The sequence below is a fragment of the Rhea americana genome, unplaced genomic scaffold (genome assembly GCF_003343005.1).
Source record: "Rhea americana isolate MKP2758 unplaced genomic scaffold, rheAme1 scaffold_173, whole genome shotgun sequence".
Lineage (NCBI taxonomy): Eukaryota > Metazoa > Chordata > Aves > Rheiformes > Rheidae > Rhea > Rhea americana.
In genome coordinates this window covers 1,614,525-1,627,053 of record NW_028185850.1, presented here as the reverse complement: position 1 = coordinate 1,627,053, position 12,529 = coordinate 1,614,525, and the positions used below count along the sequence as shown (strand labels likewise).

General features: G+C 37.8%; 1 protein-coding gene across 1 annotated transcript in view; it reads right to left on the bottom strand.

Annotated features, from left to right (window-relative positions):
* Positions 1-4,566: 4,566 nt before the first annotated feature.
* TTC27 (tetratricopeptide repeat domain 27) overlaps positions 4,567-12,529 on the bottom strand; it is a 140,345-nt gene continuing 132,382 nt past the window's right edge. Inside the window, exons 18-20 of the mRNA XM_085301181.1 lie at positions 8,813-8,924; positions 8,074-8,174; positions 4,567-4,811 (exon numbers count right to left, since the gene is read on the bottom strand). Coding sequence (XP_085157307.1) covers positions 4,689-4,811; positions 8,074-8,174; positions 8,813-8,924 — 336 coding nt within the window. The 3' untranslated portion in view covers positions 4,567-4,688. The remainder of the gene's footprint in view (positions 4,812-8,073; positions 8,175-8,812; positions 8,925-12,529) is intronic.

Here is a 12,529-nt window from a genome sequence, read left to right as displayed (position 1 = left end):
ACTTCTTAAGTAAAACAAATTAAAGCACTTCTTAAGTAACTGCTATACACATCTGTATTAATTCAAGGTAATCACCACAATTTTATGATAAAACAGAATCATTTCAATACCCTGCTGTTTATTACTCAGCCCTAATATAAAATCAGTTCCATTAGYATTTAAATTAAAAAATGCTTTATAAATGCAGGAAAGGACAGCTTTGTAATTGCAGACATCAGTGGAAATCTGTCTTATGTGAAAAAGAAAGGAAACAACGTATGTTAAGATTTATCTGTTTACATATTTTAAGCCCAAGCAGTAGACCAGCAATAAAAAGCTCTATGGAAAACAGAATTGAAACAAAGAAAGCAGAAAATTAAAAGTTCAGGCAGTCAGCCCTGTGATTTTTAATTTATGAGAGTAAAGGGCTTTTTCCATGAATTTCAGCGAACATCTACCAATTCTCTAGTTATTGCCTGTTAATAACAAATTTAGATGACCCATATTCTGACTAAGACCTTCTAATACACTCTGTCAAATTTGAATATGGATTTTGAATGTCTAACATAGGACAGATGGAAAGGCTTTATTTTTCTGAGTGTGCTTAGCATTCTTACTTTAAAGGTCAAACTTCTTTAAAAGTTTCTTCAACTGTACCCCTAAAATAACCAGTCATCTTTGAAATCACGGACTATCGATCCTGTATTGATCCTATGCAGGATCCTATTGATCCTATCTAATCACACTTAGATTCCTCATTGGCAAACATGCTAGAAATGCACAGAGAGAAAGATGCCATATGTTCCAGTCTCTGTATTGTACACTAYTTTTGTGAGCTTTATCTTCCTGTAAAGATCTCTTATAATTTCAGTATTAACAACTCAGTTCTGTGACACACCCATTCTACAGATATTTAGGTGTATATATATATATGTATAAATATAGAGACACCTGTATGTTGACAATTTTCTCCTGTTTAGAATGAGATTTTCCTACCATGCTTCAGTTTATTTTTTAGTTGAGAACCCAAGTTGTAACAATCGGCTGTTGTCTTTTCCCTATTTCATATGCACTTTTGGTACAGAGCTCTCTGCGTGAACACAGATGAAAAATAGTGAAGCACTTGTATATAATTTTAGTTTGTATTAGCCTGAAATTAGTAAGTCTTTTTTTTTGGCCTCCTCTTATCCTCTGAAATACTTTATGTCCATCTRTACTGTCATTCATACATCTGCTGACGTTGAGACAGAAATACTGAACAGAAGAGCTAAGCCAAAATAATTTCAGAGTGACCTTATACCTTCTTGGGCAGAAATACTCCAAAGCAGGATAAAATTAATCCCTTTTTTTCTCTGCCTTATTTATTTTGAAAATAATTAGAGGTATAGTTTTAACCAAAATACATACGTATCCTTAATCTAAACTTGTAAAYGTATCCTTTATTTGTGTATAAGCCATATACTATTTTTAGGTCTGAGAAATTATTCCAAGGCTTATACATGGGATGAAAACTGCCTGTCTTCCTGGGCGCACCAGTCAACACAGTAGAAAGAACGTCGAGGATGACGTGGCATGGAACAGAACATTTACTAGCATTTATTTGGGACGATCTGCCTGACTCAACACGGCCTCACCAGCCCTTACTCATGAGTAGAAGTGAATGTTGTTATGTCGAAACCCAAGAAAACCCTTCAGCACCACACGCAGCTGCGTGCACTCCCGCTGTGCAGACACAGCTCTCCAAATGAATCAGGAGATCCTTTTCCTGGGCTCTACCCACTGGTGGTTGAAAATATATAGTCATTTGAACCATATTAGGTCAAACACATGCACTGAACCCTCTCAGGTCATGCAAATAATTTCTCCTTCAGAAATCATTTTTCCTTCAGACTTTACTGGATTCCTGCCCTTTGCCAAAACCTGAGACAATTGTTTAGCTAGTCTGGGTAGACAAAAACTACAATACTCTAGACTCATCTGTTTTACCTCTACTTCACACCAAATTATTTCTAACAGCAGASAGATGATCAAACAGGTAATTTCTAATACAAATAAAGCCAAAAAAGACAACTGGAAGTTCCTGGCATTCTGTTATGGACTGTAAGCCATTTCAGTGAAATATTAGTCAGGTAAATGCTACACTAAAGGCATTTTTCAAATAGTTTTAACATATAGGTGTACATGTTGCACTTGCAAATATCACAGATGTTTGTGRATGTGACATCATCTACACTGGGAAAGGACCACACGGTTTTGCTAAGCCCACAAGGATACCCAAGTTGTCAAGGGAATCAGCTGAGTRAAAAGCATCCCCACATTAGAAGACAGATGTTCCCCCTGCGACGCAGATCTGGAAAGTTTTCAGTCTGGAAAATATTCCTTCTTCTTCTCATTCTGGCAGACTTCTTTGCATGTGAAAGACAGCCAAGGCTTTTTTAGTAATATTGTCTTCGTGACATTGCTCTCCTGGAGCTACTCTGAACTAAGCGATGTTGGCATCAGCACAAAAAATGAACATTATTCAAAAGTGAGGGTGCTTTGTTTCTGTAACATATTGAAAGGCCTCTGTGATGAGCTCATCAAAGAATTAATACAGGCTAACCCTCTATCTGAGCAAGATGAAAATGTCACTAAAACAAAGAGATAGCAAAAACAGTACAGGGTAAGAGATTTACATCAGGTGTTCAGCCTCATGGATGTAGTGGTTGACATTTTCAACGATGGTCAAAAAACAGTCTGAAAAGTCAGTCTCTCCAAAGTGGCAATGCAGCTCCTGCCTCCCTACACTACTTATACTTACCTATACACTACTTAAATAGTGTATATTTATATAYATTTTTAAAGTCCCTATTACATTAATTGTTACAGGAAAGTTGCTGTGCTGCTCTAACAGTAACCATTTTTGCTCCTCAGGAACACACTGTCTAGGGATAGGAGGGTTTTGCCATACCATGAGAAAGAAAGTTGTTTGTATTCCACACATCTTCTAAGAGAGGAAGTGCGTATGAAAAAAACATCAGAGATTTTTTTTCTCTGTTGAGAAAACATATGAAGGACTGCAGGAGAGAGAGATATTAGAAGAGGAATGACTTTTTCRTATGACCACCTTAGAAACAAAAGAAGATTCTCAAAAAAATTGAAAGCAGAAGGAAATTAAGGTCTTCTCACAGGTTTCTCTAATATTCTTTGAAATGTTAACTTCCCATCTATCATTACTTCATTTTTTTTCACTTATGCATGCTTCTCACTATGTATATATGAGCAAAGTGGGAACATTTCCAGCAAATTCACTCTGCATAAACTTTAGTACGTCCTCCCTTTCTGGACCATTTCAGTGAAGAAGTGTTTTGGAGCCAGCTCTCCTTCACTAACAGGTTTATCCTTTGTTAAGATAATAATTTTTCTGGGAAYTTCTTGTTAAAATATTGCCAGGAAATAATTTATTTTTCACTCTAAAAAGCTTTACAAGGATAACTAAAGATGCCAAGATGGTCTCCCCTCCTCACACTTAAATACACTTGGTTACCTTTGTTTCAAACCCAATTAACTAATTCTTTYTGGATTCCTTTTACTTTATGACCCTTTCTTCAGGGACAACGTTGTTGCCATGTAGTAACTGTATAGTTTTAATGACCATAACACATATGGTGTATACAGAGAATAAAGATAACTATATTTCTGGAGACTGCATCATTCTTATATTGGAGAAGGAGTCAAAAATCACGGTGTGTGAGGAAACTACTCTGCATAGGTTTCTGAAAAAAAAMCCCACCCCTCCAATTTTAAGAAAAAAAATGTAAGTCAGATACTTGAAAACAAGCTATTCAAGTCCAGTCAAATATAAGTATTTTAGACTAGCCTTCAGTTTTACTGCTGCCTCAGCAGAGATAATTCCCCGTGCCTGTAAAAGCCCCASGTGAAGTCCTGCTCTACTGCGCATGAGACCCAAGTTATTTATATTTTGAGGGAAATAATAATGTTGTGAGCAGTAACTCCTGGCAAGCCCTAATGCTGCAAACACCCTGCCGCTTCGATTGTACTTCAGGAATAACAGCAACAGAAGAGAGCAAATTCCACATTCTCGCTCTTGGGACCCTGCTCGCGCTCCCCTGTAAGCAACGAAGACCGAGTTACAAAGGAGCCAGCCAAGCCGCCAGGCGAGCGCCCTCGGCGCCTCACCACAGCCTCCCGCCACTTACCCAGCAGCCTCACAATGCCTCTGATTGGCCAGCGGCGGAGAGACACGCCCTCTGATTGGCCACGCAGCTCGCTGCTAAGCGCCAGCCGGGGAGGCCGCGCTGCGATTGGCTGGGCCCCGGGCGGGGCACAGCTATGGCCTCCCGCCGCGCCTCCTCCCCCTCCTCCAGCCCTGGGGCTSCTCCTGCTCCCGTTAGCAACGCCTGGCGCCACCCACCTAACGCGCTCAGGCAGAACCGATCCTCAGTGACCACTTTATCAACGCAACTCGCTTTATCCCAGAAAAATCTGGGCCCGGGGAAGCAAACACACGCTTTTAAGATGGCAAGAATAGGTAAGAATCTGAAAAAGCAGACTAAAACCTGAAGAAAGCTGACCACGAGAACAGCATTGTACAGGAAAATGTTTATTGAAAGTGTTGCTGTGCTGGAATTGTTACCATTTCGTCAGCGAACCTGCAGCAAGTGAAACACATCATTATGGTCTTCCTCCCATGAAATCTGGTCTGTATTTCAGCACTGGTTTCTCAGTTGGTTGCTCAGTTCCTGAAGTTCAGCAATCAAGTTGTCCATAGCTGTCACTTCATCAGCTATCTCACTGGAAACCTCACTACTTGTTACATCTACAAAAAGTTGCTGCATAACAGAAACAAATACATTATTTTAAACAATATTTACAGTTCCTATGTTTCAATGCAGAGACAGAATTCAAGAACCTCATCACCGCTACCATAGCTTTTGTATCACCACCTTTCATGTAATTTTTGGCATCAGTGATAGTATCTCTCTCTCCTTAAAAAAGACCATTTTGTGGTCAGTAAACAGATGAACTTATGAACGGCCATCAGCTTCTGCCACATATCTAATGTTCTTCTGTCAAAAAGTACTGAACAGTCCCACAGAATTTGGGTTTCTGCTCTGACCTGACTACCTACTCCCACTTCTGCTCCTATCAAAAGCTAAGGATTTTACCGTGAAACTCAAACTAGAACAGTATCTCACTGACAGTCACTGCAGTTTGCAAATCCACCTGCAAATTAAGTAGTCATTCTGAGTTTTAATGTCTATGGATTCACAGCACCATATTATATTGTGTCACTTTCTCCAAAACCACAAATGTTTTAACTTTTGATGTCAAGATGTTTGTGGGTGGAGAAAAGCATCTGCATGTAACTAACTCATACACAAGAAAACTAAATTCTGCAGAGAGATAAAAATAGTTTCTTCTGAAACACATTAGCAAAACCACAAAAGAGCTAACTCATGAGAAACTGTAATCTTAACATATTAACAGGGAAACTAAGGAAAAGGGAAAATAACTTGTCTAAAATCTTGAGATACACAAGGTCTGACCAGATCTTTTCTACCAAATTGTTACTTCAGGCAAGCTGCACCAGAACATGGTGCTTTTGGAAGGCCAAAATCCGTCTTTTGACTCAGGTAACAGCAAGGCTGTGCAAGGTACCAYTCCACATAAATAGGAGAGTGGGGGAATCCAGACATACATTTCCCTTTTATTATCTAAACAGAGAGTGATTCATACTTCACTTGAGACAAACGAAAAGCCTACGTTTAGAGATGAAAACTAACCCAGAAGTCTCTGGAGTACATCTGTCTTCATTATATCATCAAAACATAATGGTACAATACAGATACGTATATAAACAAAAATGTACTTAAAAGGCCTTAAAAAGGTCTTCTGCGTGTTTCACAACAGGGTTGTCACTGAACAAAGGAATATCTTCCACAAAAATAGGAACATGTTCCTTCAACACGTACAAAGTCTTTTCTGACTCTCAGCGCAACCACCTCACACTGGGAATCTGACAGAAAAGTTTGGTTCTTTCTGGCTAAGACAGCTAAATAAATCAGGATGATATAATTATTTGCTCATTATTATTTCCACACAGTTAAAGAGATCTTTTCAACTAGATGCAGACTGGGCAAGTTTCATGCATCATCATTCTCTGGGCTTGTGCCTTATGTTTCCCCACCAGAGCACCCGCATTTCGTGCATTTATGACCCAGCTTCAGGACCTTTCTCCTGTTCAGGGAGTCCACCTGTCAGATCTGAATGATGCATAGAGTTAAGGAGCAGAAGAGAGCTCACTGTGCTACTTGCCAGAGCACCTGACTGCCCAGAAGGCTCTGTGCATAACATAATGCCCATTCACAACACATTTTCTACATCCAGCCCTAGGCAGAGTCTGGCCGCATCATGCGTCTGGCATGACCGAAGAACTGGGAGCCACAGACAAGGATCCTAGTAAAGGCTGAAAAGCAACATTGTTTCACTTGTACAAAAACTACTGATTTATTCCTATTGCATGCCCTGACTGGGAAGTTTTGGAATTTTATCTTTTGAAAGTTACAATCATTGTGCCTTTATTACTTCTGAAATCTTGAGTCCACTCTTAACACTTTTTCTTTTAAGTGCTTTTTCTTTTGTTAAAAGGAAAAAAAAACCATCCACTAATATTGACTCATTAGGCAGGAACAGGAGTCAAGCTTGAACAGACACAAAYGGTGCTAAACTTTTTGTGCATAGCATCTTATAGGAGATGACTGAGGTTTTTAAACCAAAGTCATACACTCTGGAAATTCAATATGATTTCAAATTTAAAATAAGATAGTATATTGGAATGTATGAAAATATAATCAGGTCACTCCAATAGCTTTATCTATGTCACTTTTGTCAGAAATGCCATAGAACTCAGAGACGCCATTATCTGCCAAAATTAAGTTCATTTAATTAATGCCTTTAGGAGTTAAGAATACATTTTGCTAGACTCACTTATTCTTAGTATTTCAGCAACTGTACTATCTAGCATAATTTAAACCACCTGTACTTATGTTTATAACATTTATGCCAAGTAGTCTTACCTTCTCCACTATCATACTCAAGACTACAGATTTTTTTTTTAAACCATTGTGAATCACGACAGAACACACAAGTTGTGATTTTTTTCCCAGCATTCCTAAGAGTTATGTATGTCAGTTAGTTATGGAGCCAGCTTGTGTCTGCTTAAACAACTTTCCTAGGCCTTTATCCTAAAAATTATAGGACTTAAAGAGAGCGAGCCAAGTTTAGCACACTGATGACGGATCAACACTTTGTAACACAAGCACACATGTTTTAAAACTCATRCTCTGTAGTTCACATTTACTAAACCTCACACACAGCAGAGGAAGAATTGTTCTTAAAGACATTTAAGCGTATTTTGAACAAAAGCATATTCCAGATCAGTCCTCAGTTAAACAATGTCTGTGTCTCATATTGTAAGGTGGAGGATAAAATTAGGATAATAATGGCGCAGGAACAGCCTTGGGCTGTTTGGGTGCCTTGCTTTACAAACTAGAAATCTGAAAACCAAACATGTAATTCCATGAAAATTTCCAGTTGATATCTGAATTGGTAGGCTATCCATGAAAATCCTACCAAAAAGGAGTTCACTGTTTTAACAAATAACTCCATTCATAAAACAATTTGAAGTGATGCARAGCAGTCCCAACAGACTTTGCCCTTTCTGCAGTTTTACATCTATTCCTCTTCAGACTACCCTTGCTCCCCTCATGATAACTCACACAAGGAAAAGATCTTTGAAATAACTATTTTCTTCTGAACATTTGAGTCTGTTTGCCTTACAGTAAGTAAAATTCTAATTCAGACTAAAAGTTAGCCTTCAAATCTGAAAGCAGCAGTTTTAGTTCAGCCAAAGCCTTGGAGGAAGAAGGAAAACAAAAGTCTCCTTAAAATTGGGCTCCTTCATGGTGTAGAGATGAACATTTCCTTGATGATGCAATGGGACAGGTTAATATTATTTATCTATAAATGACTTAAACCAAATAAATCGGTTCTGGCAATAGATATAAAGATATTTCTCTCAAACATTCCTACCTTTGCTTTGGATGATAAGCCACGTAAGTTGAGCCGAGCTGAAGAAAGTATCTGCAAAGCTTCCTGATGATTAGACTTGTTTCTACTGCACTTTATAGACACTAGAATTCAAACATGGAAGAAAAGGACATCAAAACAAAAAAGCATTACTTCTGTCATAATAATCATTTAAATAGAACTCTGGATACCTTCCATACCCAACTTTTGAATGCAATGTTCCAAAAAGAAATTRATGAAGAGTCCTAGGATTCCTAAGTAATTTTGAGAACACCACTCTAACCAAGCTAAAAGTATCCTTCTTGCAGAGTCATTACTCATACTAAGTCTAAGTTCTATCCACCTCCAACCCATAAAACATACACACCACTACACTTGAGATGTTGGGATGCTACAGTCAAACAAAATTATTATGTGACTATTTGAAGATTGGAATGAACCGCTATTGCATTTTTACTTACACTAAAAAATACCTAGACCATTAAATGTTTTGGCGAGAATGGAATCAATCATACGTTTACCATTCACAGTGTTTGCTGACTCACAGAACACCAAGTTCTGCCCCACTCCAAGTATATTCTCATATGTACTATATGTACTGTAGGACTGCTTTATGTTAGAGGACTCCCAGTAGTAGGAATAAATACAACAGATAAGACATAAGATTATTTTGTTACTAAGCTTATTAAATATTCTCCTCACTTTTCATGAATAATACAAGTTATTTTCAGGCAGAACATACCATGTGCAATCTCTATGGCTCCTTTCACCACTTGCTTAAAAGACGAAACATCTTTCTCCCAATCACTTGATTGAATTTCACATTTATGTGCCTTAGTGAGATACTGCAGTGACTGCAAGAAGGAAAATATAATCGGTATGTGTGTACACAAACTGGAAGTCTAGTTTGGCTTTAAATAGCTATGAAATTAACGCTCTATCAAGAAAATGAATGGATCTTTGCTATGCTAGCTTTTCTATGAGTTAGAGCAGTTTCCTTCTCTGCAAGTGTAGGCACCAGCTGCAACGCAGATGTTCTTCACCAATATTGCAACTCATGTATGACAGGCATATAAAGTAACATATGTCTAAAGGCAATTTTTATTTTTTAAAATTCTGTCTAGACTGATGGATGTGACCCACATTTGCCAGGTCATCATAATTAAATGCACATGAAAAAGGAAAAATGCTTGTACTCACACTTTGAACAGTAATTTTGTACTTAACAAAYGTATAACTGAATACATCAAAGCTTTCTCCCTATATATATGTATTTTAGCCAATAATGCATTTCACACACAGAGGTACTAGTTGCCATACCGCATGGGTTCTCAGCATGGAACAGGAAAAATAGAGACGATAAACAAACAATATGGAAGGAAGGTTCTATTAAGAAAAAAAAATATAACAAGTAGTAGGAAGGAGCATAGAAGGTAATGGAAAGCATTTGTTTTCCTCGGCTATAAGGACAATAAGGCAAAAAAAATCTGTTAACTCGCATCTCCTTACTGTAACTTCTTTTCTTAACAAAATAGAAGAATGGAAAAAAAACAATGAAAAACCTAGACTGAAAAAAAATATAAAAAAAATTCTAGTGACGCAGTACTAGAATTAGTGCTCCATTAGTCAGAAGAGAAAATAAACAGTACATGAAAAAAAWTAATTATTATATTAGATTTATAAGGAGGTTATAAATACAAGCTGGGGCACAGAGCTAGTCCAAAAGGATAAATATAGAGGATGTGCAAATAAATCTAAAAAGTTATGTYACAAAATCCATAAACTTATTTCATAAAAGTTCAGCTATCTAACTAAACCAAAGCACAAAACTCCATAGGTGAAAGAAATTTAAGATGCAGAAACTAACTATTCCTKTCTAATTTTGTTTTCTTCCTACAGCACCAGAATTACTAAATATAAATACATGTGAAAAGTTACATGACTTGGTTCAGAGACAACTCTTCAATTATCTTTTTAAAGAGTGCAAGTATTATAGAATGGAAGAAAGAGCTTTCGGTGGAGTACCTGTACATATGCACAACAAAGACCTCTAATTCTTGAAGAAAGATGGATTAAACCTGGATGTTATCCCCCCAGAAGCATCTACTTCTCCCTTGTACTGGAGTGCCAGTCACTGTCACATGGGGACTGAACTGCCCATGCTGTTGAACCACCGTAAATTGCAGTAGGGTGTATTAAGTCCAACCAGACTAAATAATTTTTTTCATAATACCTTAGGTTATAACTGGCAGTAGCTCTGGGCAGCCAGGGTAAGAGCTTCCAAGAGAAGGAAGGACAGTTTTTACAGCAGTCTGATTTTAATCTGCACACGTCTGAGTAAGAGCAGCAAATTAGAGGGTTTTGCTGACGGATGCCAGGTGGGGGAGGAAAGATTTCAAAGCCTTGTGGGTTGTTTGTTTGCACTTTGGGAACCTGGATGTATCCTGGAAGGAAACAGTTATGAGCTGGGGAAAGTTTAAGGAACAGAAGGGTTTCACAGACTGTTGCCTGCATATGGATCAGTAGGAAACTTATACGTTGGAAAGATTCTTAAGTGGGAAAGTGGTGGACTGGGTTCAACATAGGAAAGAATGAAGTACTCAGTGAGGTGGCGAGCTGGATACATAAGGCTGTAAGAGTTGGTATATGCTAGGTCAAGGTAGCTAGAGGTACGTCTTTATCCAGAGCTTCAGCAGATTCACACTAACTTATTTGACTCTGATTCAATTTACAAGGGACTATGGTAAACTGTAGCTATAGGCCCCAATGATTCATGGCATCAGATATGACCAAAGAGTAGAAAGGTAAAGAAAATCCCCTTTACAATTGCCAGGCATACAAGATTTTTTTTTTTCCTCCAAATGAAGTGCTAGAAACAACATTGGCTAAATATAATTAAATTTACACTAAATACAGTATTACATTATGTAACAGAAGTCAAACCTTGTATTTGCAAGAATGAACATATGACAGGTCTTTTCCCACCTCCTTGTTCTACCACGCCACAAAATAGTAAATATTACCCTTTCAGAATTCACCTTTTGCACAGCAAACATGGGTTGAAAACTGCAATCCTACAGCTCAAATTTTTCTACAGATAATTATGTCTGACACAAGATAAAGCCTGTGGCTGTGAAGCCACTAAATATGCAGTTTTTAGAATTTTTAACTTTATAATACAGTATCAGAAAAGCTACCAATGAGCATTCTGTGTAATGAAAACCAATTTTGATAGAGTAAATTAATTCATTTATGCTGTGGCTGTGTACAGTTTTGCTCTTTCATGATCTATCACCGTAGTAGCACCAGGATACTAAAATACACACACAAGCATCCCCTAATTCATTTATAAACATCATTCCATTTTGCAGGGCAGGCTAGACCATAACAGCGTTCCATAACCAGTCTGATTAGGAAACGCAGTTGAAATCCTGTCTACTCTGCAAATTGAAACCATGTTTTTAACTGGGTTAGTGAAAAACACTGTGATGTAACCAGATTCTGAAATGATTACATTTATAGTATAGACAGGGCCTCTGCTACTTTGCATGTCTGAGCAAGAATTTGAGGATATATTACAGGATATTGCAGTGTCTGTATTTCTGAATTCTAAATAGGTCAAATCCTTTTTATTGTTCAGCTGTAAAGAAGAACAGGGAAGAAAAGAAAGATGAACTGCAAGTATAATGGAGACTGGCAAGGGCTAAATGAGGCATTTCGCAGAGCTTGAAGAATGAGGAAGGGCCAAATAGCTACAAGTTTAACCCCACAGGCATACAATTTGTAGGCCCAACCATCTGCATAATATGCCTGGTATCGAGTGACAAGCAATCCCCCGAGTGACATTTCTGCCCTGACCAAAGACATACCACCCATTAGGAAACACATACCAAATGCTGACCTTGTATATTTTCAGCTTCAGTGAAAAACTGATAACTGTAAGTATTTTTGGAGCATGCAAGGCTATTTGGATTTTGGAAATTTACCACCAAACACAAAGTCCAGCATACAACAAACTAAACTCTCTCAGTATAGAATGTTTATTTTAGAAATGCAATCATCTCAATTACCTGGGAAGTGATAGGAACCAGAGAAGGAAGTTAATGTAGCTAAAACAGGTACAGGTAAACAGGAACCAACACTTTAACAGATTAAGAAATAAATTACAACAGTAATTCCATTCTAACTTAAGCAAGGACAAAGCTCTCTTACTCTGCAAAGTCTAACTCAGATATTGACTATCGTGATATGCATTTCTCCTTGGTGGTTCCAAAGAAGAATTYAGGTGGCGTATGACGCCACTGGATCATGCCATTATGATCCAGGAAGCCACTTTTTTGTCCAAAAAAATACTACGTTTTCATCAGAATCAAAAATTGTAATCAAATAAACAAACAAAAATTCTCATAGACATCAGATTGTTGCCAAGAAAGCTTTCTAAATAGGAATCCAAGGCAAT